Source organism: Hemibagrus wyckioides, linkage group LG06, assembly GCF_019097595.1.
Source record: "Hemibagrus wyckioides isolate EC202008001 linkage group LG06, SWU_Hwy_1.0, whole genome shotgun sequence".
NCBI classification, from domain to species: Eukaryota; Metazoa; Chordata; class Actinopteri; order Siluriformes; family Bagridae; genus Hemibagrus; species Hemibagrus wyckioides.
In genome coordinates this window covers 36089851-36117800 of record NC_080715.1, presented here as the reverse complement: position 1 = coordinate 36117800, position 27950 = coordinate 36089851, and the positions used below count along the sequence as shown (strand labels likewise).

Below are 27950 nucleotides of genomic sequence, written 5' to 3'. Positions count from 1 at the left end.
CCTTCGTGTCTTAAAATAACTGACTGTTTTTTGTTGTCATTACATATGGATTACTTAAGTCCATGTGTGTTATTTCATAGTTTTGAAATCAACAGTATTGTTCTAGAATGTAGAAAATAAATCCCTAAACAAAAAACATTGAATTAAAAGGTGTGTCCAAAATTTTGACTGGTAGTGTACATGGGAGAACACACCAGGCCTTGGTGGACTCAGGGTGTATATCATGGACACTATGCAAGCTTTACAAGTTGCTAAGGGTTCAATCGATCTGCACCATTAAACGATCTGCACCACAAATAAATGACCTGGTTGGACGGTTTTATCAGACACTAAAAAAATATATGATTCATATGTTTGTAAACAAAGATGTCCGAAACTGGAATAAATGGCACAAGCCCCTTGGAGGTCCTGCAAGCCTACACATGGTTTCCCATTTGAATCATTGTACAGGTAGAAGCCTTGTGGCATCTTTGTCGGTATCTCCTGAAACCATGGAGAGTGGTGATTCCTGTGGCTCTGGTGATGGTGGTTCCTGAAATGAAGGAGCTTGGACAAAAAGTGTGGTCCAATTCACACTCGTCTCCTGTAGAGGCTACTTCTCACAGTCACAGAGAGCACAAGATACCCAGTTACAAAATACTTTTCTGATGTGTTTTTGCCTCTAGCTGATGAACAGACCCAAGGCTACGCTCGACAGTAGTAACTGAGGAGTCATACAGTGATCTTGGTACTCAAGACTGATGGGTTGGTTCATTCTTGTGTGGACTTTATAACAGTCAGTGTGGTGTTTAAATATGATGAATACCTAATGCATTACAATGATAAACTGCTCAATTGGTCAGACATGACTTTTATTTGACAGCTACTTTAGACCTAGGAAAGTTTATTGGCATATTCCCTTGACTCCAATATCTTGTGAAAAACTGCCTTTTCCAATTTGTTTCAATTATACCAATTTGTCACCCTTCCATTTGGGTTGGTCAGAGGCACAGGGTTGTTTCAGCATCTCATGGACAAGGCCCTCGGACCACACAATGCATATGCTGCTACTGACAATCATTTATAGTAAAGACTAAAAACAGCTTTTACAACATCTGTAGGCTGTATTGAGATTTTTGAGACAGGTGGGACTCGCAGCAAACCCAAAAAATTGTGACGGGGAACAACAGTATCTCAGCTTCCACTTGGGTGAAATGCATCCCCAAATTGATCAGACAGCAATCACAGCAGCATGACCAAGACCCAGGACCAACAAGGGGTGGAGGTAGTTATTGGGTACTTGTACCAAAAAGGAAGCACCAGATCCAGTCCAGTGGATGGAGTTGAGTGAGCTGACCGTATGCCAGTTAAAAGCAGGTTTGTGTGGGAGCTTATTATTGCTTTCTCCAGACTTCTTTCCATTTTGTTCTTCAGACTGAAGCATCAGATACGTGCTATACATCAGACAAAAGCTCTTGGTAAGGGAGTCCAGCATGATCTAGATGGATTGTCTCTGCCATCGAGTGGGTGGTCCTCACCCTCCTGTACTACCCACCTGGGTGGCCTTGTACAGTTTGTTCCAATTACGTCTTGCTCTAATGGGTCAACAGCATGAACGATTCCAGGATATTGGCACTTAAATTTCGAGGTGGTCCAAAGACCAAGAGGGCAGATGGTGGTGGCAGATTACCTCTCCCATCAGTGGTGGAGTCATACCCCCAACTCCAAGGCTGAGTATTTGGCAGCAGGGGCGTGGTCAAGCATCAGCTGTGGCTGGAAAGGTAGGCTGAACCGGAAGTACAAATTTGTGTCTCTTTTTCCAAGTTTCTCAAAAAGTATGAGTGTGATACTGCCGCTTCTTGTTGTTGTGCTGTTTATTGAGTTTTTGAAAGTGCACTGAAAAAAGCGTGGACTGAAACGCAAGCCTGGAGCTCAGCTAAAATTCCGCCTGCCGTCTTCCTCCACACCCTCACACACTGGGGTTCTACAGATACATCTTAAATAGAACGTTTTGATATCATGTTGTAGGTGTTAAATCTTTGACTAAAGCAGAAAAAGAGTGCACACACACACACACAGCCAGTTATATGGTATCTAGCATCAGAATAACAAGCTATATGATCAGTAGTGGTTACAAAACTAGTGCTTCGTTTACTGTCACAATTAAAAGGTACAGATCAGGTCTCAGTGTCTAAAATGTTCCCATAATAAATTCCCTAATTTGGAGTGTATTTGATCCTTTGGGAGTGGAATTTATTCCTGAGAAATTGTTTAATTTGGACAATATGGCTATCACTCTATGGCTATTTGTAAGCTTGTAGAATAGCACTTGATCCAGCACTTCACATTATTTAGCATTGAACTGCTTTATTGCCTTTTACTGTTGCCTTTAATTCAGTCCACAAGATTAGCAACCAGAGTTAAGTGAAAAGCGTATCATTAAAATGTAAAAAGCACGTAGTTAAATCCTCATCAGGATGTACAATGAAAGACAACAAACTCTAAGGGAAATAAAGCTCATCTCTAGTCTCTATAGAGTCATCAGTGAAGGTTGTTATATTGCTCTCTCCCTCTCTCTCTCTCTCACACACACACACACACACACACACACACACACTAATACTATGAGACCAAGCTGCAATGTAATACGCTTTCATAAGAGCGTTATTAATTTAACTGCTTTCCTGTTATTTACGTTCAATAAACACGGCAGATTATGTTCCTCTCACATCGCCGTAGTTATCCCTCACTTCCTCACAAAAAAAGTAATAGGAGCCTATTATTCACCTTACATTTTAGCAGACAATAACAAATTTGCACAAACGGCGTTTAACAGAATAACACTGTGAGCTGAAGGTGAGAAAAATGAGTGCGTCTGCTTTCTTTGTCTAGGTTTTATTTCATAGGAATTAACGAGATCCTGCTGACTGTGGCTGATTAACGGAAGACTGGTAAGAGCAAGGAAATAAAAAACGTGAATGAATAAGGAAGTAAATCACATCCAAGTCACTGTGGATGTATAGATCACTGTTATTCTATGAAAGATACTTTAAAGGTAAACATTTCTGTCTGTGGTGTAGTTTTCTCTGATTTTGCTCAACTATTATTTAGAGGTATACACCGATCAGCCATAACATTATGACTGGTAAAGTGAATAACACTGATTATCTCATCATGGCACCTGTTAGTGGGTGGGATATATTAGGCAGCAAGTGAACATTTTGTCCTCAAAGTTGATGTGTTAGAAGCAGGAAAAATGGGCAAGTGTAAGGATTTGAGCGAGTTTGACGAAATTGTGATGGCTAGATGATTGGATCAGAGCATCCCCAATACTGCAGCTCTTGTGGGGTGTTCTCGGTAGGCATTGTTGCAGACGAAGTTCATGGAAACGGTATTCCCTGATGACCTATTTCAGCAGGATAATGCGCCATGCAACAAAGCAAAAATGCTTCAGGAATGGTTTGATCAGCTTTGACGAGTTTGAGGTATTGACTTGGCCTCCAAATTCCCCAGATCTCAATGCAATCGAGCATCTGTGGGATGTGCTGGACAAACAAGTCCGATCCATGGAGGCCACACCTCTCAACTTACAGGATCTGCTGCTAACATCTTGGTGCCAGATATCACAGCACACTTTTAGGGATCTAGTGGAATGCTTCGATGGATCAGGGCTGTTTTGGCGGTAAAAGGAGGATCAACACAACATTAAGTAGGTGGTCATAATGTTATGCCTGATCACATATACAAGTAGGTGTTCTATCTATATTTATAGCATGACATTAACCGATTTCTAGTTCCTCTTTAAGCTATAAGGCTCTACCGGTATACTGCATCATCCCCGGCTGCATGACGGTAGAAAGTCCCTGGCACTGTGTCCAGTCTCTCTTTTGTGCTAGAACCTGTTTTACCCGTGTTGGAGTCGGACACAATAGCTCCTCATTCTCTATTACCCTCAGTGCCTGTTCTGAGACAGAACAAAAAGTGAGCAGAAGAAGAGCTTCAGAATGAGATCCCATGGTCTGTGGACACACTTCAGGGGCAAAAAACAGGAACAGCCTGCAGCATCTACAGTTAGACGGTCAACTTAAGACATTTAACATAAAAGGATAAATCTCAACACATGGCTGTTGTTTAAAAAAAAAAAGAGAGAGAGGTGGATGGGTCATCTCACAAGCAGGGGTGTTTTTCTTTTAGTCAGGACTTCACTCTTTCTCTCTCTTTCTAGCCTTCCCTCCCTCCCGATCTCTTTCATTCTCTCTCTCCCTCCCTCTATTTCTTTTTCTTTATCTCTCTCTCGCTCTCTCTCTCTCTCTCCTTCTCTTGCTACCTTCCTTCCTTCCTTCCTTTCTCTCTCTCTCTCTCTATTTCTCTTTTTCTTTCTCTCTCTCTCTTTCTCTCTCTCTCTCACACACACACACACACACTCTCTCTCTATTTATCTTTCTCTCGCATTCTCTCTCTCTCTCTCTCTCTCTCTCTCTCTGTGTGTTACTTGATACTTGTTGATGGTAAGACTGCTAGAAAACAAACAGTCAGTTTGCACTGGGGAGCGTTTCATTTACACTGCAAACGAGAAAAGAATAGTGCATCACACATCCTCCAACTTATTGTGTGTGTGTGTGTACTCACACTCCTCCTCTTTAGGGTCGAGCTGTGTCACACTGATAGACAGACGGTCCACTCGCTCCTGCAAGGAGTTGACTCGAAAGGAGAAGGCATGTGCTTCATTAAAGAGCTCCCCAAACAAGTCCTCTGCATATTTACCTACAGAGAGGAAACACACACACACACACACACACACACAAAACTAATAAGTTCAGGAATTCACTACCCAAAATCTGCAACCCTTTTACTCTTACTGACCTTTTAATTCCACAATAGAGGAGGAAAAAGAAAACAAGAGGCAAAACAATTAACAGTGCAATACAGAGCTAAATCTTTTCCAGCCTAATTGTTGAAACCCTGCTATTAAAATTCCTCTCAGGTCTTCAAAAACCAGACCCAAACACACCAGCAAATACCAAACAAAAACTCCAGTAAAGAGTTTCTGCAGTACCTCGGATGTAATCTCCTAATTAAATCATCCGAAGATGAGATCTGTGGATAGAACTGATCGATGGTGTGTGTTGTTAGAGTTAGAGAATTAAACAACGGTCCCTCACAAACACAGCTCTAATGAGCTTCAGCAATAACCATGTGTCTGTATTGCAGTTAGCTCGCGTCTGGAGATTTATATCCATGCCGCCTTTCCAGAGCAGATTAAATACTAGCAAACATTCACACCTACACATTTTAAACACTGTCTCATATTATTATGTCCATGTCGTATACACTACCAGTCAAAAGTCTGGACACACCTTTTATTTCAATGTTTTTTGTTTAGGGATTTATTTTCTACATTCTAGAACAATACTGAAAACTATGAAATAACACACATGGACTTAAGTAATCCATATGTAATGACAAAAAAAAAAAACAGTCGGTTGTTATTTTAAGACACGAAGGTCAGGTGTTCTGGAATAGTTCTTGCAAGAACAGTATTGTCAAGTGCATTTGCAAAACCCATCAAGCACCATGATGAAACTGGCTCACATGAAGACCATCCCAGTAAAGCAAGACCAAAACTGACCCCTGCTGCAGAGGAGAAGTTCATTTAGAGTTACCAGCCTCAGAAATCACCAATTAACAGCACCTCAGATTAGAGCCGTTATGAAGGCTTTACAGAGCATCAGTAGCAGACATATCTCAATATCAACTGTCCAAACGACATTATTGTGTATTTCGGCGCCTTCGGCATTGTTTTACAATGTAGAAAGAAATAAACATCAGGAAAGACCATGGAATTAGAAGATGTGTCCAAACTTTTGACTGGTAGTGTATATATATATATATATATATATATATATATATATATATATATATATATATATATATATATATATATATATATATATATATATATCATATTTATTTTTTGACTATTTATACTTACCATAATGTGTGTTTTCAATTGTTAAATCTGTGAACTGCTTAAAATGCTATATATGCTCAGTGTATGTTCACATTACTAGTAGTGTATACATACATATACATATATATATATATATATATATATACATATATATATATATATATACATACATATACATACATATACATATACAGCCGACCAAAGCTAATCACGAATTCGCAAATATTACGAAGCATTTCCGGCACATGAATGCTTGGCTTGCGTCAGTTCTTTGTAAGCAGCTATAAAGTTTACATACGCTTCATATTGGTCATATTATTGGGTGGCTGGAACGGATTATCTGCATTTCCATTATTTCTTATGGGAAATAGTTTCCACTGTATCCTGCTTTTAAACAGCAACAAGCTTAACTCACAGGAAATGGTAGGATCATTGTCATATAATTTTCAAGTAGAAAGCGGCAAACGATTTGTACCTATCTGCTTGAGTACGAGTTTGTTTGCAAGTAGACGAAACCATAACATTAAAACCTTTTGTCTGTTATTATGTAGGTCTTCCTCATGCCCCCAAATATGCTATGACCTCTGAAGGTGTGATGTGGTATCTGGCACCGAGACGTTAGCAGCAGATCCTTTAAGTCCTGTAAGCCATGAGGTGGGGCCTCCATGGATCTGGTTGGATTGAGATCTGGGGAATTTGGAGGCTGAGTCAACACCTTGAACTCAAACCCTGAACAGTTTTTTACAGTATATCAAGGAGGATTATCCTGCTGAAAGAGTTCACTGCTGTTAGTTTCCATGAAGAGGTGTAACTTGTTCTGTAACAATGTTTAAGTAGGTGGTACGAGTCAAAGAAACATACACTTGAAAGCCAGGACTGAAGGTTTTCCAGAAGAACATCACACATCCTAGAGCATCACACTGCCTCCACCCATAGTGTTTCTTCCCTAGTTAGGAGATTCTCAGGTTTGTTCTTCCTTGGAGCACTTTTGCTAGGTATTAACCACTGCATAAGACCTGCTGTTACGGAGGTGCTCTGATCCAGTCGTCTATAACAATGTGGTTATTCACATCTATCTAAAGAGTCTTCTGAAATCAAGGGAAGTCTAAATTAGATCAAATACTTTTGAAATCTTTAACTATAATGGACACGTTTCTGTCTATACAGTGTGTTGCACATGTCCTGTAGCTAGCTCAAAAAAAGCCCTTAGAAGGAAGAGGGAGGAAGGAAGGAAGGAAGGAAGGAAGGAAGGAAGGAAGGAGGCTAAACAAAAATCTATCTATCTATCTATCTATCTATCTATCTATCTATCTATCTATCTATCTATCTATCTATCTATCCATCCATCCATCCATCCATCCATCCATCCATCCATCCATCCATCCAAAGGGCCTTCTGAAAAACAAGGCAAGTCTTAATTACATCAAATACTTTTGAAATCTTTTACACTCTATATAATGGACACGTTTCTTTCTGTACAGTGTGAGCACCACAAGAAGGAAGGGAAAGATGGAGGCTGGAAAGAAGGAAGGGAAGGATGGAGGCTGGAAAGAAGGAAGGGAAGGATGGAGGCTCAAAAAAAAGGAAGGGAAGGATGGAGGCTAGAAAAAAAGAAGGGAAGGATGGAGGCTAGAAAAATGGAAGGGATGGATGGAGGTTAGGAAGGATGGAGGCTAGGAAGAAAGGATGGATGGATGGATGGGAGGGAGAGAGGGAGGAAGGAAGGAAGGAAGGAAGGAAGGAGGCTTCCTGAATGTTATTTCTGTGCTTAAAGAATCTCAAAAAGTTCGGGAAAATTTCATTTACACCAAACTACACACACACACACACACACACTTACTGAGGCTGCTGAGCTGGCGTATAACGTTGGCGAGGGAGATATTGGTGACACACTCCAGCTCGTTTTTAATACCACAGGGCAACACCGTGTGGCACAAGTGCCTCGGCTCGATGCTCCTCTTCACCAGCGGCATCTTCACTCACTCCACGATCACCTGGGACAGATGTACCTACAGAAAAAACACCAAGAAAACTCATCAACAGCAGATCAGCCAATGACTTATTCGTTTCCATTCAACCCACCAAGCATCCTGAACCATTTCCAGGTCATTAACAAGGTTCATGAAGTGAGGGAGAGGAACGAGAGAGACGGTGAGAACTAGCATGAGCGTGACCTACATATTGCAGATTCTGCACACACCCACACACAGCTGGTCATAAAGAGTATTAGCATGCCTTCTGTGGCTAATCGCTCACGCTGAGCTGGAGGAGTACACAGATAATTAGATTAAGTCTGAAATATTCCGTCATTTAGACTCGATTCTCAAGCGAAACCTGAGATAAGACAAACGACAAGGCTGAGATTGCTTCTTATTTAACCCATGTATTGTAAAACACACACACAAACACACGTTCATATGATCCTTATAAATTCATCCAGCGGCGGCCATTTTCTTCTTTCGGCCCTGACACATCCTCTAACATGATTCAAGACTGGAGAGAAAGAAAGATCCACCTCAAGTTTGAAAGCACTGTGTGCTCATGGATGGATGGATGGATGGATGGATGGATGGAAGGAAGAAAAAGAAAGATGGAAAAAGGTTGGTACCTCAAGTTTAGATGCACTGTGTGCTATTTTGATGCTTGTGAAGGAAGGAAGGAAAATGGAAAAGAAAAGAAAAGCTCTGTGTGCTTTTCAGCTCAGCACAGATGTAAAGAGCAGCTACCTTCCTGTCATGTAAAAGCCATTCTCCAAACCTCTAACACTGATCCTGTCAGAAGAATTACTACTCACTGGATAGCATCTTGTGGAAAAGCTAGAAACTGTTGTGTGTGAAAATCCCAGTAGTTCCTGAAAATGTAACAGGGATACAGATACTCCAGTTAAAGTGTCATCCTTCTCTTTCTCCTCCTCCTCTTCCTCTACATTCCTGCTGACGTTGGCATGTGACCTTCAGCCCTCATGTTAAAATTCAATTGCTCTCTGTCCTACTTTCACACACGATACCCAATCTACCTTAAAGACGTACGGCTGCGGTCAGGATGACTAATCTATCCCAGAGCAAGACACACTCCTCCATTCCATCTCCTTCCCCCGTCCGTCCGCCTCTTCCACTCGTTTATCTCCCTCCTCCTCTTCCTTGCTTCCTTTCCTCATTTAAAAGAAAAAAAAAAATCAACATACGGATACTTTAATGTTGCTCCCTCCCACATCGTGCCCTGCCAAGCATTTCATCATTTTTATTAAGAGTGACTCACCGAGCACTTTAGAACAGCCGAGAGATTAAAGCTAAACTATTATGTAAAAAAAAAAAGAAAAGAAAAAAAGAAAAAGAAAAAGAAAAGAAAGAGAGACAGGTGAAAGATAAGCCGCATTGCACTCGTCTTTCCCTTTCGTTCATTTTTTAATTAATTAATTAATTTATTTATTTATTTTGATAGACGGTGGGAAGAAGCTGGAAGAAAAAACATGAGAGAGAGAGAGAGAGAGTGAGAGAGAGTGAGTGAGACAGCGAGAGAAAAATAGAGAGAGAGAGAAAGAGAGAGAGAGAAAGAAAGAGAGAGATGCTTGGCAGCAGTGCAGTAGAATCTAATTATGTAAAAACCAATGCAGCCCCCAGTCCAGAACAGCAGAGACAAAGAAAATCACACACACAGACATACACACACACACCAACACACACACACTTTCTCAAAAGAGAGGCAGATTAATCTCAGTCCATTAATCCCACTTCGTATAAAATGAACCGTTTTAAGAAATCCCCACTTTAGCGCAGATGATCAATGAGAAGCTTAAACATGTCCACAACACACAAACACACAAACACACACACAATAGCCTAATTATCATTCTTAGCCAATTTGTTTAATTAAGTATCCTCTTTAATACCACACCAATCTGATGAGTCAGACGGTGTTCATTTCCGGTTATATGTAAGACGATGAGCTCCCTCTCTCTGTGTATGTGTGTGTGTGTGTGTGATAACTGGTCTCACAGATATTTCATAAAATGAAAGGATGAAAGGAAGAGAGGAAGGAAGGATGGAAGGAAGTAGAAAGGTAAAGGAAGGAAGCAAGCAAGCAAGCAAGCAAGAAAGAAAGAAAGAAAGCAAGAAAGAAAGAAAGCAAGAAAGAAAGCAAGAAAGAAAGAAAGCAAGAAAGAAAGCAAGAAAGAAAGCAAGAAAGAAAGCAAGAAAGAAAGCAAGAAAGAAAGAAAGCAAGAAAGAAAGAAAGCAAGAAAGAAAGCAAGAAAGAAAGGACGCTTGAAAGAAAGAAAGAAAGGACGCTTGAAAGAAAGAAAGGACGCTTGAAAGAAAGAAAGAAAGAAAGAAAGAAAGAAAGAAAGAAAGAAAGAAAGAAAGAAAGAAAGAAAGAAAGAAAGAAAGAAAGAAAGAAAGAAAGAAAGAAAGAAAGAAAGAAAGAAAGAAAGAAAGGACGCTTGAAAGAAAGAAAAAGAAAGAAAGAAAGAAAGAAAGAAAGAAAGAAAGAAAGGACGCTTGAAAGAAAGAAAAAGAAAGAAAGAAAGAAAGAAAGAAAGAAAGAAAGAAAGAAAGAAAGAAAGAAAGAAAGAAAGGACGCTTGAAAGAAAGAAAGGACGCTTGAAAGAAAGAAAGAAAGAAAGAAAGAAAGAAAGAAAGAAAGAAAGGACGCTTGAAAGAAAGAAAGAAAGAAAGAAAGAAAGAAAGAAAGAAAGAAAGAAAGAAAGGACGCTTGAAAGAAAGAAAGAAAGAAAGAAAGAAAGAAAGAAAGAAAGAAAGAAAGAAAGAAAGAAAGAAAGGACGCTTGAAAGAAAGAAAGGACGCTTGAAAGAAAGAAAGAAAGAAAGAAAGAAAGAAAGAAAGAAAGAAGAAAGAAAGAAAGAAAGAAAGAAAGAAAGAAAGAAAGAAAGAAAGAAAGAAAGAAAGAGATCTGTGTGTTCTCGCTCATATCATGTGCAGATCAGTATCCCAGCTTTACTTTGAAGTGAACTGAGCAGAGCTGATAAACAGAGACAGTGAAGATCATCCGTCTTCTCTGTCTCAGACACTGCTGCTGCTGCTGACTCAGCGTCAAGCATCTGAAGAGCTAATTTATTCGACAGGACTCTGCTTTAACATGACTAGCTCTTGAAACGGAACGATTTGCGTTTCATTTGCATACCGTGTTTTCATTGGTTAAAAATTTACTCTGGGTACGGTTATACCAGTGTGAGAACCGTGTGCTCAAATACCCTAAAAATCCCAATCAACAAACTGATTTTATATCACTAAATGTCAAACTTGTAAATTTTGATCGTAGTTAAGAATGACATTTTATATAAGGAGATACTAGTTAGTTAGTAACTTTTATTTACCAAGGAAGGAAGGAAGGAAGGAAGAAAGAAAGAAAGAAAGAAAGAACCACAGTGATGTCAGGTGATAAATAAATAAATAAATAAGTAAGTAAATAAATAAATGCCAAAGATGCAAATGAAGAAATATGAAAAGCAAGAGCAGAAAAAATGGAAAGAATATTTTTGACATTTTCGTCAGGGAAATTCGTCAGATGGTTTTTTGAGCACAAGATCTCATTTATTTTCAATTTCATCTCAGGAAAAGGTCACTAACCGCTTGAAGATTTTGTGATTAACAGATTCGGACTCTATGTATATTTCCTGGGTTATGGAATTCAAAGGTTGTGTGAATTTCACTAAATCCGGCATCTGTTCAGTGCGGAATTTTCTAGAAGGATCGATTCAGTCTCGGAAATGAGTGACGGATATATTCTCTGAGGAAGATGTGCAGAATCTTTCTGTGGATGAGTGACGTATCGCTCTGCGCCGGCTCCGCTCCTTTGTGCCCGGTGTCATTGTTGGAGTGAGTCCGGGACACTGGGCAGTCTGCCTTTTTTATGCTCGACTTGATTAGATTCCTTCATAAATTGTACAGTGGTGGCGCAAGATGACACGAGAGGGAGGGAAGAGGCTTGGAGAGCAAAGAGAAAACAATGTTTGATCTCTTCAGGATGTCATTCATATTCCGCTATCTCCAAGGCAACCCGAGGATGTGACACTGGTCACTGACCCTCCCCCACATTTTCCTGTCTCACATTCACACACTCACGCTGAGGTTGGCAACCCTGTCTAGCTGTCTGATGGGTCACTCTCTACATTTCCTGATCTACTCTTACCATCCAAAAATAACTGCATCTCAACATAAAGGAGGTGCGTCACTGGACACAATAGACATCTCCATGTGCCTGCATGACCTTCGTAACAGCTTGATGCCCTGGGGACAATACGGAAAAGTCTGAGCTAACACGACACTAACGGTGCATTAACTCTTTACAAAGGGGGTATAATGGCATCTGAAAAGGAGAATAGTGAGGGAGGAGGAATCATTCACACCAACATCAACACGTGTGTGTGTGTGTTTGACGATGATTGTGAGGACAATCCATCAACTTGTAGTTGTCAATAAGTGCTATACAAATAAATTATTGATTGATTGATCCTATCTCTACACCAGGGCGAAATCTGACACTAACCTTTACCTCAGAAACAGACAATCAGGGGCGTTAAAAATCCGTTCTATACCTTAGTAGAACAATGACATCATAATAATACATATACAAACACATATACAGCAAATTCTTATAGTATGTCCTTAACTAAGAAAGCTTCATATACTAATATATATATACATACACACTACTCACAAAAAGTTAAGGATATTTGGATTTTGGGTGAAATTTATGGAAAATGTAAAAAGTTCACTCTACAGTGATATTATATCATGAAAGTAGGGCATTTAAGTAGAAGCATGCAATGGTGATTTCCTCATCTCAAACAATTTATTGAAACAAAATCCAACAACAGTGGTGGGTATACCACAACAAAAAATATCAGTGTCTCAATAATTTGTCATGTGCCCTTCACCATCAATTACAGCTTGACAACGACGTCTCATGCTGTTCACGAGTCAACTTATTGTCTGCTGAGGCATGGCATTCCACTCTTCTTGAAGGGCGGCCCTCAGGTCATTGAGGTTCTGGGGTGCAGGGTTACGAGCCTCTACACGGTGACTCAGCTGATCCCATAGGTTTTCTATGGGATTCAGGTCTGGAGAAAGTGCAGGCCACTCCATTTGAGGTACCCCAGCCTCCAGCAGCCATTCCCTAATGATGCGAGCTCGATGAGCTGGAGCATTGTCGTCCATGAAGATGAAATTAGGCCTGTGTTGTTCACAAGATGTAGGGCAGTTCTGTATTGAGTAGACACACCTGCCCAGACTGTAACACCACCACAACAGTGGCTGATGCATAGCGCTCTCCTTGACGTCTCCAACATCGTTGGCGGCCATCATTTCTACTCAACGTGAATCGACTTTCATCAGAGAACAGCACTGAGGCCCACTGGTCCCTCGTCCAGCGTAAATGCTCCCTGGCCCATGCAAAACGATGACGCCTGTGCCTGGTGGTGTGGTCAGGTACCATTGCAGGTCGTCTAGCACACAGACCATGCTGATGTAAACGGTTTCGAATGGTCTGACGTGACACTTGGGTGCCTCTCACCTCCCTTAAATGTGCCTGGAGTTGAGTGGCATTCATCATCCGGTTCCGCAGGGCACTGTTCACAGTGAAGTGGTCATCAACGTGGGATGTGGCCAAAGGACGTCCACTTCTATGCCTTTCTGTGACTCTTCCAGTCTCTCTCTATCTCTGTCGCAACCTGCTGATGACACTCTGTGACACTCTAAGCTCAGTGGCCACTTCCCTCTGAGAACATCCTGTTTGAAGCCTCGCAATGGCGAGGTACTGTTGATCAATTGTTAGGTGTGGTCTTGGTCTCATGATGTCAAAATGTGAACAGCATGATGAAGAGGACTGTTTAAATACCAATTTTAATTGAACCAGAAAATTTATTGGTCGATTCATGGATCAAACACCGGTTGTGAATTTTGCCGTTAAGCACCTTGTTAGAGAACAGCAAGTTCTGCATAAAGTACTGAAACACTGAACAGTTGGACATGTGCATTCAAAAGTGTAGAGAAGGTCAAATTAAGTTCACCTGTAAAGGTTATAGAGCATTTTAGGTGCATCCTGAAATTTCACCCGAAAGCCGAATATCCTTAACTTTTTGTGAGTAGTATATATATATATATATATATATATATATATATATATATATATATATATATATATATATATATATATATATATATATATATACATATATACATACACACTAGCACTGTAAACTTGCTGTCCAATTTATTAGGAATGCCTGTACACCTGAATATTCATATAATTATTCATTATATCATTATGTATCATTAGAGCTATCCATAATAATCATCCAAAAACAGGTCACTTCACATCAAACATCCGAAAGACAGACAGACAGACAGGAAGGAAGGAGGAAAGAAAGAAAGAAAGAAAGAAAGAAAGGGGAAAAATGTGATCTCAGAGATTTTAATCGTGGTTGATGGTCTGATCACACGGATGCAGAAGAACGTGAAAAAACAGTGACCTACAATGAGACAGCAGCAATCGACCAATCAGAAGTCTTCCTGCAGTATGACAGCCAATCCTAACACGCGGAGATAGGAGGCGTTTCCTGATCTTCATGCTTACAGCTGGTATCAATTAGCTGAGAATCTCCAGAGGTCTCTCTCTCTTGCTTTCTCTCTCTCTCTCTCTCTCTCTCTCTCTCTCTCTCTCGTCAAAACAACAGGAATAGTGTTCAGTACATCACCAAACCTAAAAATAGCTTCATGGTTTCTGCTTCAACCTGATATACAATATAAAAAAGCAACACACACACACACACACACACACACAAATATTCGATCTCACATCACATTCCATTTCAACGTCAAAGAAAAGTAGCTGTATTCTGCTTCTTGATTCTGACTGGTCAGAAGAAGATTGATTTCTTTTAAGTTACAGCAGCTCTGACCATCCGACACTGAACAGCCAAACGTCCACTTTGTCCATCACAAATTTCCTGAAATCTTTTATTTGTTTTCCGCAAATGGCGCAACTATTATGATAATTGAACTCCAAAGGTTAGTTAAAACTAGCCAGGATAGCTAGAAATTAAACGTTTTTTTATTAATCAAGGAAAGGAATTATACAAAACTGATGAAACAGTTCAAACAGATTGAGATATCTTTGATACAAAAGATGTGTTTTTCATAGCCATGGCCACGGTGTGTGAGACAAACACAAAAAAAATGTTAACGTTAACGGTAAACAAATCAATCCTAGCGTGAGCATGGGGCAGAGTAAATCCTGCCCCAGTGGGCCTCTATGAGCTCTTCATATTTCTGACTTCCTGCAATAATAACACTCCTGAACATAATGCTGAGCATGACTGTGCAGCATCAAGAAAGATAAATAAATCAATTAAATTTTAACTTATTTCTGTCAAAAAGCATGTAATTAGAGGTGTACACATTTTGTTTTTGTCAATAATTAGCATTTTTTTTTGTCAGGACAAAAAAAGTGCATCATACTCAAGCATCATTTTATAATTTTACAGAGTTGCCAAGTTGGTCAATATTAAAAACAAAGACAAATTATTAAGAAACTAACAATGCTACACACCCAAACACCAACAGTGACAGGAATAGCAAGACCCTCATTCCTTTCGCATGCAGAAAAGTGCGGTAAAGTTCTTTCACTCATGCGCTGATGATATTCGCACCTGAATCCCAACTGTAGGGCGCAGCTTTAAGTAGCGCTTTCATCTACAAAGTCTTCAGGGGAGAGACGAGATCCTGAAATAACACTACCTCAGCATTACAAGATCCTTTTCCTTTTTTCAAGATTCTCCTACGATGTTTATGAGCTACTTTCTGCCCGTCAGGGGAAAATAAAGGCTATAGCCTGACTGCAGACTCAGCATGCTAATACATACACCTGTAAAATACATGCACATACTACGGACATCCCAGAATTCACCTGCTACTCGTATTTATCTCACAACACACGACACACGCTGTCGCTTTTCTGTCTTCATTTGAAACCGATTATGTCTTACTTGTTACTACGTTCAGTCGTACCTCTACGCTTCTAATCAATACTCACTGAATTGGCGAAATACTAACACTCATTTACAGGGGCAATAAAATCCACAGCACACATTATAACCCGATGTTTAACACTCATTTCACGTTTTCACAAATCAGATTGATTATCCGAAGCAGGGTTTTAGACTAAACCTTCTTTGTACTGTAGTCATTTTGCTCACATATCAAAATTCCGAAGACTTTGAATGGATGAAATGTTATGTAATGTAAATGTATAAATATGACAATCGCCCTAACACAATTGCAATCCAACCTAACACACCAACTATTTGAAAATGACGTCTAACGACTCTGCTAATCCCGATGAAACCTTGATTCCTGCTCAGACTGACCAATTATACCGGCACTACTACGACGAGAGTCACACTTTTAGCCCGATAATCCGTCTTAACAGAAGACTGCTATGTACGCTGTGAAATTTCACTGAAAAGAAAAGAAACATAGGGACGGTTTGAGTCCCTTGTTTCAGAACAAAGCACAAATCTACGGGTCTAAAAACACCTCAAGTGTACACGGTTGTTTCTTGGCCCCTTCACAAAGCCTTATCGCTCATTCATATCCAGGCTGTGATTCCTTAGTGCTCGAGAGTCTAGAATTTCCTGACCACTAATCTCCTTTCCCCCATCTTTCAATTATGGATCATTTCATGGGTTGCCTTTGTTTTTGTTTTGTTTTTTGCTTGTCGTCTCTCGCATTTGAGCCTTGAATCCGATACAAGAATACTGACCTCTTAATTAACCCTGACATTACATTTAAACGTCATTAGCAGAGGAAAGCATATTGATAGATTTTATGCTCTCATAGCTGCCTGTAGCCTGAGATAATCTCTCGCATCTTATACATCTATTCATTATCCAGATGCCTTCATGCAAAGTGTCTTGAGAAGCACCTAAGTGTTAGGGGTTGAGGGGTTAATTGCTTAAGGGCTTAAAATTAGCTCTGAGATCTTAATCAGTATCTCAGAACCATAAACATTGAGCTAGCATAAATCTTTAGCCACGTATAATTAAAAAAACATCCATTTTCTGTAGCACTTAAACTACACGGGCCTATTTCAGAGGCACAAGGATGGGTTGACATTCTGGATGGGTTGCCAGTCTATCGCAGGACACAATCATACGCTACGGACAATTTAGAGATGCCAAACATGCCTTTGGAGCTTTCTCCCAGTCTTCTGAGCAGACATAAGAGCCCAACTAATGCTCGCTAATGCTCTTCTGGCTTAACTCTTCCCTGTAGAGTGGAGGATCATATAGCAAATGTGTAATGGGATGTTCAACAAGTAAATATGGATGTAGTGATCAGCTGCCCGCATACTTTCAGCTATATAGTGTTGGTTCATTGATTTTCTGATCGTTGAGTGCTCATGCTCCTATAGTGGTCAAAAATGGGAACTGCAACACGCATTAATTGTAGCCTCAACTGAGGTAAAAATCATTCCTTATGCTTACTCTATGAGCATTTTCACTAGAGCAGTAAAGACAGGGTTGCCAAATTGAGCTAATTTCAAAATACTCTGTAAACACCCAGATCATTTAAAGCATATAATGAGAATGTTACAGACCTCTGCTCAATATATCGGTACTCTTCTTACCTAAGCCTTACTGCAAATGCCCTGAAATGCTTCTTAAATCTCCCCATGTGTCTCCATGGCTGGCTGAAGATTCTTCATGTTCAGAAATCGTGCAAAAAAAAAAAAAAGTCAACCAAAGTGCCAACTAGGACAAAGTGTTAGCTGAACCCTGAGCTGATATCTCACATCATCTCTACACTCCTACATATAAAGTGCAGCAGAACATCAGGAATCACACTCTGGTAAGAAGAAAACCACTATCACACTCTGCAAATGTTAATTAATAATATTGTCCATTGACATATTGACCCATTCATCTGTCCAACAAACCAATCATCCATCCATCCATCCATCCTCCCATTTATTTTCCATCTGTTCATTTATATATGCATCTATTCATCAATCTATGTGTTCATTGCTATATATCCACCCATCATCCATTCATCCATCTATTGAATTGTTCACGTTATCCATCCATGCGTCCATCATCTGTCCACTGATCTATCGATCCATCGACATCCACCCCTTGATCTGTCCATCCATTCTTCCATAATTCAATCCATCCATTTATTTTCCATCTGCTCATTTATATATATACACACACATCTATTCATCAATCCAACAGTCCATTGATCTAACCATCCATCTATTAAACTATCCATCCAATTATCTGCCCCTGAATACGACCATCCTTCCATTGATATATCCATAAATTCCTCTGTCTGTTTGCCCATCCTCTATTCATCCATCCATCCATAACTATCCACAGATATATAAATTAATTCCTCGGTCGGTTTGTCCATCCTCTATTCATCTGTCCATCCATCCATCCATCCATCCATAACTGCCCACTGATATATCTATCAATTTCTGTCTGTTTGTCCGTCCATCCATCTGTCCATCAATCTATTCATAACTGTCCATTGATATATCCATAGATTCCTCTGTCTGTCTGCCCATCCTCTATTCATCTGTCCATCCATCCATCCATCCATCCATAACTGCCCACTGATATATCTGACAATCCAGCTTCTCATCATATGATCCCATGTTCATATATTGCTGCTTCTTACTTCATCCTCTGAGCTGCACTCCATCCGATAAAAATGGAGTAAAAAACAAGCACCAGTGTGCCAGTGCAGATTTTCCCTTCGTTCTCAAACATGCAGTTTGCTGCAGCAGGAATCTCTACACAACACATTTTATACAGTGTCCTGTGACAAGAAGAAACATTTATTATGAAAGAGCTACTCCTACTGCTGTGTTACACAAGCTAACACACACACACTCAAACCGAAGGCTGTTGCCCTACTTATTTAGACAGATGAAACTAGTAAAATAATCCTCTCAACCCACACACACACAGGATTCTGTATCAGACAGATAGAGTGTATCTGATGTAATTAATATCAATTAGCCATAACATTATATCCACCTGCCTAATATTATGCATTTACCCTCTTGTGCTCCTAAAACTGCTGTGACCCATCAAAGCATGGACTCTACTAGACCTCTGAAGGTGCGCTGTTGCATCTGGCACCGAGACGTTAGCAGCAGATCCTTTAAGTCCTGGAAGCCGTGAGGTGGGGCCTCCATGGATCGGACATTTTTGTCCAGTACATCTCACAGACGCTCGACTGGACTGAGATCTGGGGAATTTGGAGGACCCAAGGTTTTCCAGCAAAACATCACACTTTATTCTCATCGTACATCCTGGTGCCATTTCTTCCACAGGTGACTAACACACATGCACTTGGCCATCCACATGATGTATAAGAACTCATTAAACCTTCCATTGCTCCATGGTACAGTTCTGATGCTAACATATCCACTGTAGGTGCTTTCCCTAGTGTACAGAAATCAGTATAAAGGCTCCATACACAGGATGCTGTGATGCTCTTCTTCTTTCTATTAGAGCCAGCATTAACTTTTGTACAACAGAAGCTCTCCAGCGTAATTGGAACAGACACGCATCAACGAGCCTTGGGCGCTCCTGACAGGTTCTAACCACTGATTACTGGGAAACCCATCTGACCTGCCATTTTGGAGATGTTCTGATATAATAATAAAATATTCACCTCCTCAGAGTTAACTATGTGTGTTTTGGCCTCTGTTTTTAATCAGTCATTGTCTACAAAAGCTCTTTCTTCATATTAAAATGTGCTTTGTAGAAAATGTGTGTCTAATTCGCTAACAATGTAAGTAAATCCATAGCCGTCTAGCACACCAGATTTTTCCTAGTGCATCTAAAGAAAGCGGGTGTCGGTTTATCGCCCCAGCACGATGGAAGCAGCCCATAGCGATCCAGCTGCGTGACTTGCTCATTAAACCCTACTGTGCCCTTTCAAAAGGCCTGGCTGCCATTTTGGATGTGCTGTGAATGGCCCGATTCTGGCCACACAAAGCTGGCAGGCGCCAGAGGCTCTTCCAGGCCACCGTGGTGCTCGATGCCAGTAGCAGTGCCAACGGCACAGTGCGCCAGTCAGCCTGCTGGGGCAAGATGAGGGCGGCAACACTGAACTATGTGATTGAGAACGGTTCTATTGAAACGCACCACTGAGTGTCTTTCAAATGCACAAACAAACACACAGCACTCGGTTTTAGAAAAGCCCACACAGGCCAGTGAATCATAGCTGTCTAAAAAAAAAAGAAGGGGGAAGCGGGAGTTCATTCTGCATAGACAAACAATGCTTTGTCTTTAAAATCCAGCTTTATGCAAAGGCTGAGGTCGAATCATGTAAGTGTTTTAATGGCTTTTTAACGTTAATGAGTCCTGAGGTTAAACGTGGCTAACATGATAGCTTGGCAAAAAAATAAAAATGTTGAATAAAGGAAAAGTTATCTAAATATTTCTCACTATTATATATAAGACTAAACCTTTTCTTGACACAATTAATCATTTCAAACAATTATGCCATTGCTTGAAATGAATAGAAACATCTAAAAATAGGCTTAATAATGTTATAACTTAGAAATGTCAGGACACAGATACTTCAGCAACTTTAGTGAATATATCATAAGAAATTGAAAACGGTGAGCGCGGTCATGGATTAGACGAGAATTTGTGAAACAGTACAGAAGATAAGTCAAACCAGTAAGATAGACTGGTTTACAAGGGTATTGTGTGTGTGTGTGTGTGTGTGTGTGTGCGCGCAAGTGTGAGAGAGAGACAGAGAGAGAGCATGTGTGTGTGTGTGTGTGTATGTGAGTGCATGAGTGAGTGAAGGAGTGTGTGTGAGAGTATAAGTGTGTGTGTGTGTGTGTGTATGTATGAGAGAGAAAGAGAGAGAGAGAGAGAGAGAGAGAGAGAGAGAGAGAGAGAGAGAGAAAGAGAGTGACTAAGTGTATCTAGTTGAAAGTGAGTGAGTATATGCAAGTGTGAGAGAGTGTGTGCATTTGTGAGAGTGAGTGAGTGTATCTAGTTGAGAGTGGGTCAGTATATGTGTGTGTATGTGTGTATGTGTGTGTGTGAGTGAGTTAGTGAGTGAGTGTATCTAGTTGAGAGTGGGTCAGTATATGTGTGTGTATGTGTGTGTGTATGTGTGTGAGTGAGTGAGTTAGTGAGTGAGTGAATCTAGTTGAGAGTGGGTGAGTATATGTGTCTGTATGTGAGTGAGTGAGTGAGTGAGCGAGCGAGTGTATCTAGTTGAGATTGGGTGTGTGCATGTGTGCGTTTGTGTGTGTGTGTGTTTGAACACAGGTGTGTTCAATAAGTATTTGGATTGCTGTGAACAGTGAGTGTTCTGGGTAATGTAATCCAAGGCAGCCATGTTTGTAGGCCATGACGCATGCTGTGGATGGGTTCATAAATAACTGTGCCATGACAAACATGCTAATAAAGAGACGTGAATATTTTGAGGATTTTTAGTGGCACCCCTATATTTTAGTTAGATTTTCAAGTGTGCACTCCAATATAGGTTTGAACTTAGGTGACCAGTGGATATATAATTTGGTCATCTAGAAAAACTTGAACATTTTTTACTATCGAGTAAAACAACTCCTTTTTTTTCATCCCAGAAACATCCCAGAATATTCCTCAGAGACATCCAACATGTTATGGTGAGTCTTTCAGAAACAGCAGATCTCCTGGGACACAGAATGGTGCGCAAAACAAAAAACATCTAGCAATGGTGCTTAAAGCCTTGATGAATACATAACCACTCTTTACAACAGCAATGAGCAGAAAAGGAACTCCAAACTCACAACACATCAAACCTGTAGGCTTCAATAGCAGAAAACTACATTAGCTTTCATTAATTAGAATTTGAAGCTATAGTGGGCACAGAGTTACCGAAACTGGACAACTGAAGATCAGGGAAAAGTCCAGGTGACATTTCGTTTTGTTGGCTTGTTTTTTTTTTGCAGTGACATGGATGTAATGCAATGCAATGCAATGCAATGCAAGACCTTATATAACACACTCACACTCACAAGTGTCTAGCTACTGATCCAACATTCAGCTATTCACCTGTTCTCACCATCCCACGCTTGATGGTTTGGTCACTATCACGCGCTTAGGGAGTTATTATTCTGATTAATGAGCACACATCTAACAGAGAAAACACATCTTCCCCCAAGAGAAGGACATATCCAGTGCTACAGGACTTGGCCAGCCCACACAAGATTGACTCTGTAATGAGCATGGATTGCCACTTATTCTCCAATTACACTCAAAAATTTATAACGATATTTATTTTCTGGCTTCAGCCAAAGGAGACTTAGGGGCAGAACGAGGAGGTGGGGTGCTACACTGAGCAAACTTGCCACTAATTAATAACAAGACAATGAGGTTTTTTTTTTTCATTTCCTTAGATCTTAGATCATCCGGGATTAGTACCAGGTCTATTGGGAGAAGTCTGATCAGTTATTGTATAAAAGCAGTTATTTCTTATTAATATATAACAAAAAAAATAGATCCCACAACATGGTGCATCTACTATTAGAAATTAAAAAATAAGAAATTTTGTCTCATCTTTACACAAACATGCTCCTGTCATAAAGCAGACGTAAAAAAAAAAAAATACAAAGACACATGAATATTGTCTAAACTTATTTCTTATTTATCTGTGCCATTTTCTTGCTTTTCCAATATTTCGCTGTTGGCTTAACTATTGCCCAAAAGCTTGCTGTGTGTGTGTGTGTGTGTGTAAATGTGCGTATTATATTAAATTATTATTAAATCACGATGAAAACATAAATATAAGGCAAAATTTCATTATTCTATTTTATGAACACACTATATTATTAACATCTAAGTAAAGCTTTTATGCCCTTTTACCCCTGGAGCATCTCAGCCCTGTTCCATACTTGAATTAACACTAATCACGATTAATCACAGGTTTGTCAATCCAGAGATACTTAAACTTGCTATTTAAACGACTGGCCTTAATTGCATAATACAGTAATAGATTAGATTCATCATTAGATACAGTTAGATTCCATATAGAGAAATACATCTAGTTTAACACTAAAGCAGTGTTTACCATATCTGGTGTTTCCAATACGTCTCTTGTCTTTAGCTGGAAAACAGCTGGATTGCTACGACGTTCATGTTATTCTCTTTGCAGACTGTTTCTAAAATACAATTTGACTGAGACAGTGGTTAAAAATAGATGCTGTGATTTATATATACACACATTATGATCATGTGGTCCAACCGTTCTTTAAAAAAATAAAAACTGTTTGAAATTGTATAGCGCTTTTAACAACAGACATGATCGCAAAGCAGGTTTATGAAAATATATACATTTAGAATATTATTTTAACATTTAAATTTATGCCTAATCAGCAAGCCAGAGGTGACGGTGTGGTGAGGAAAAATTCCCTGAGACGAAATGAGGAAGAAACTTTTGAGACTTTGAGGGAATATATATACACTATATTGCCAAAAGTATTCGCTCACCTGCCTTGACTCCCATATGAACTTAAGTGACATCCCATTCCTAATCCATAGGGTTCAGTATGACGTCGGTCCACCCTTTGCAGCTATAACAGCTTCAACTCTTCTGGGAAGGCTGTCCACAAGGTTTAGGAGTGTGTTTATGGGAATTTTTGACCATTCTTCCAGAAGCGCATTTGTGAGGTCACACACTGATGTTGGACGAGAAGGCCTGGCTCTCAGTCTCCGCTCTAATTCATCCCAAAGGTGTTCTATCAGGTTGAGGTCAGGACTCTGTGCAGGCCAGTCAAGTTCATCCACACCAGACTCTGTCATCCATGTCTTTATGGACCTTGCTTTGTGCACTGGTGCACAGTCATGTTGGAAGAGGAAGGGGCCAGCTCCAAACTGTTCCCACAAAGTTGGGAGCATGGAATTGTCCAAAATGTCTTGGTATGCTGAAGCATTCAGAGGTCCTTTCACTGGAACTAAGTGGCCAAGCCCAGCTCCTGAAAAACAACCCCACACCATAATCCCCCCTCCACCAAACTTTACACTTGGCACAATGCAGTCAGACAAGTACCGTTCTCCTGGCAACCGCCAAACCCAGACTCGTCCATCAGATTGCCAGATGGAGAAGCGCGATTTGTCACTCCAGAGAACGCGTCTCCACTGCTCTAGAGTCCAGTGGCGGCGTGCTTTACACCACTGGATCCGACACTTTGCATTGCACTTGGTGATGTATGGCTTGGATGCAGCTGCTCGGCCATGGAAACCCATTCCATGAAGCTCTCTGCACACTGTTCTTGAGCTAAAATCCAACCAGTGTTGGATATCTAAGACAGAGGCATCATGCAAGACATAAGACATGAATCTGCTTCTTGCTAACTCATCACTTCATCCTGGTAGTCTTTCTGCCCTGCTTCCTTCCAACTGTTCTCTAGTTTTACCAAACGATCTGGGTTCCAAAAAACTGAAAAGAAATCACACATTGCGCTCATCCAAGCATCTGGATGCTCCATTAATAGTCTAATAGAGCTTGGTGCATCTTTTTAATGTCCGTCTGCTGCAGGAGATGGTTAATGCTCTTTTCTTGGCTGTTCTTTTTATTTATTTCTGACTGCCCAAGAGGTTCCTGTGCTGTGCTATGTGATGGTTTTAATACCTGTAGCTACTCTTGTGCCATTACCTCGTATCGATTGGACTCACATACGCCACAGGCCTGTTCCTGTTCGTTATTCCTTCACAAATACTTGGTCAAGTTGGCAGCCCTATTATCCTTCTACTACCATTACATTTCTATTGATCTGACAGCTTGCAGCTGGCTTCACCCCAATTATTCTTCTATTGGCGTATTTCAGCTAGAAAGCCTTTCCTCCCTCCGGTGGACTTTCAGGTCCGTGTATTATTTCTGTAATCACTAAGATGTGGCACAATTTTGCCCTTCAAAGAACACTTGTGTCCAGCAAGAAGACTCATCATGATGTATTCGGTGGACAGTCCAACCTTGAGAGCTTCTCCGCAGCAGCTGTCATGCCCAGATGAATCTAGTCGTGTGATGAGCCACACAAGTAGCCCAGGGGTCAGCTGTGAAAAATGTTTATGTAACAGTTCAGCTCAGCTGGAGGATCTGGACGGCCATCTTTGGTGCTCGAGTGTGAGAGAGGTGACAGTTTAACCTTGTCTGTGTACAGTGATGTAAATTATGTCACATGCAAAATAAAGGGAGGGACGCAAGATTTAAATGAGGGGTTTTGTGTGTGTGTGTGTGTGTGTGTGTGTGTGTGCGCGCTATAATGCCAAGATTCGATCTCAAAAAGACTTCCGGGAAAAGCAAACGAAGCTGGGTGTGTGTTTGTATAACTACACATCATGTGTAATACTGATTAAAGGTGGAAACAATAATTTAGGTGTTGATCACATGATGCAGACTCTTTCTGTCCAACACATTTCTGGAATTTTTTAAAAATAAATTGTATTATAATCACATTCCACTTTTCTTATGAACTTCTTATGATCATGTGGTGCAACCGTTCAAAATAAATAAATAAATAAATTAATTAAATAAAACCTTGTTTGAAATTGCTCTGAATCGTTTTACATCATCAAAAATGTCATTTATACTTCTTTCATAATTAATAATCATTTAAAAAAAATCATTTAGTGCAACCTTCAAGAAACCATCCATCTCCTTTGTATAGCGCTTTTAACAATAAACATGTTTGCAAAGCAGGTTTGAGAAAATATCTAAATTCAGAATATTATTTTTTCATTTAAATTTATCCCTAATCAGCAAGCCAGAGGTGACGGTGTGGTGAGGAAAAACTCCCTGAGACGACATGAGGAAGAAACCTTGAGACTTCCATCATCATCTGGGTGACACCGGAGTGTGTGATTGTAAATCATTGTGTACTTTATGGACCAAAAAGTCCAACTGTGTAACCAGGAGACTAGGTAACAGTTCAGTGACAAAAAATGTCATCATTGTGAAAAGATCGACAAGGTTTGTGACGTTTGGTTGCTATAAATGGAGGTGATGTGGTTTGACCTTAAGAAGAGTCTAAACAAAATGCTATTTGTACATTTCTACATGTCATGTAGAGTTTAAATTGATTTAGAGGGATAAAACCAGATAGACTCTTAAAAAATGCATCCACTTCTGAATGAAAAATGGTCTTAAACTACACCCCTGAGGATTACCCCATTACAGACGAAATAGCCCCAGTGCAGTTTAGTATCTTTTCTTCTTTGAGTGTATACAGGCACCTCAGATTAGATCATCAACACCTACAATTTCTCCGAATAGCTGACTGCCGTAACTGCCACAACACAAAAACGCATCTGTTATTGACTCTCCTGAGCCTTTCATCCCCAAGCTATTTCTCTCTAAATAAAAAGAGATGCCTCCTCCAGCTTCCCTCTCTCTCTCTCTCTCTCGCTCTCTCTCACACCTCCTTTCCTCCCTCTCTATTCCTCGCAGTTCGAAAATGAACCATAAAAATAAAATCCTTTAAAATCCTGCCAACACCAGTGGAGAAGGAAGAGAGGAAACGACCTCCTCCACTCCAGTAATTTATCCGTTCGTCTATAAACCCTCGTCGTGTTCACTCCTCCCCCCTTCACACACACACACACACACCTACTGCAACAACCTAAATACACAGTTTCTGCTGTAAAACTCTGAATCAATACCGACAGCAAGCGATCCGTGTGCCTTCACGAATGCCGTGTTTCGTTTCATTGCGCCTGGATCCCTTATCGATTTCTCCGTTCCTTCATTAAAACGGCTCTTCCTTCGCTTGTTGCACTATACATTAAGCCCCACGGTGATCAATAATCATTTATAATTAAGCTACGGCAAAGTTTTTAAAGCTGTTTAATCAATTACACACTCCAGAAGACACCGACAGCTTGTTTATGGGTCCGGTTATAGCTCTGTAGAAATTCTCACCGGGCCAGTTTGTGTTTAAAACTTTCTCTTTCGGATGCAAAGCAGCTCCATGCAAATCCAAACCGGCTTTATGCTGCACAGTGTAATAAAAGACTCCTGATAGCAGGTAGCAAGCTCTAAAATGGTGCATGAACATATGTAGGGGTGAATACTTGAGTATAAAATGCAAATTTACAGATTCATCTGCTTTTGTAATCGAACAGAAGATGCTAAAGCACCTAAACTCTTCGTCATCTGGCCCACTTCAATCTTTAGCCGTTCACTCTCACGGATTTTACAAGCGCAAAAGAAAAACAGCCTACTTTTGTGCCCCCAGCTATGACACTTTGCATGCCATGGGAAAAAACGACTAGCAGCCACTTTATGCTCATATGTAAACAAGCCTCCTTTCCTCAAAAAAGAAAAAAAAAAAAACATGAGAAAGATCTCAAAGCTTCCACCTATATGTTGTTACACAGGCATGCAGGATGATTTGAATATTCAAAAACACTTTGAGCTGTCACTACCATATGTACTGTACGTTTTGCTGATGTTCAGAAACCGACGTTACAATCAGAAGCTGGAACACGTCTGCGGTTTACGGCTATCAATCGCAAGAAACCGTGTCTGTCTAGTCGCCACCTGTTTAGCTTTGTATATAAAAGAATCTCCACTGCTGCTGCCCCCCTAACACACACACACACACACAAACACTGGAAGTGTAAGGGGACACCATGTTCACCTCTGGGGAAAAATTCCACACAGAGTCAAAATATCCACAAAGTCCTGACCGCAAAACAAAGGGGACTTGACTAGCTGGCTGCAAAGGATTTGAACAGGGCCTCCAAAAAAAGGGGGATTTGAAAAACAATAGAACTCAACGATCCAAGTATAAAACAAGAGGACTTAACTAGAGGTATTAACAACAAGGAAACTAGCTAAATACTAAACACCAGGACTTAACTAGCTGACTGCAAATCAATGGAACTCAACTAACAACAAGGGGACTCAACTATCTGTACCAACATCAAGGGAACTTAACTAGCTGACTAAAAAACAAGAGGACT

The 27950-nt window shown here is 40.3% G+C and overlaps 1 protein-coding gene across 4 annotated transcripts in view; it reads right to left on the bottom strand.

Annotated features, from left to right (window-relative positions):
* Positions 1 to 27950, bottom strand: part of wasf1 (WASP family member 1) — a 68525-nt gene that overhangs the window by 30788 nt on the left and 9787 nt on the right. For 3 of the 4 annotated variants that reach the window (XM_058391740.1, XM_058391743.1, XM_058391741.1), the window contains exons 2-3: positions 7791 to 7959; positions 4609 to 4743 (exon numbers count right to left, since the gene is read on the bottom strand). In XM_058391740.1, the coding sequence (XP_058247723.1) occupies positions 4609 to 4743; positions 7791 to 7923 (268 nt within the window). In that variant the 5' untranslated portion in view covers positions 7924 to 7959. The remainder of the gene's footprint in view (positions 1 to 4608; positions 4744 to 7790; positions 7960 to 27950) is intronic. The other variant, XM_058391742.1, reaches the window with a different exon arrangement.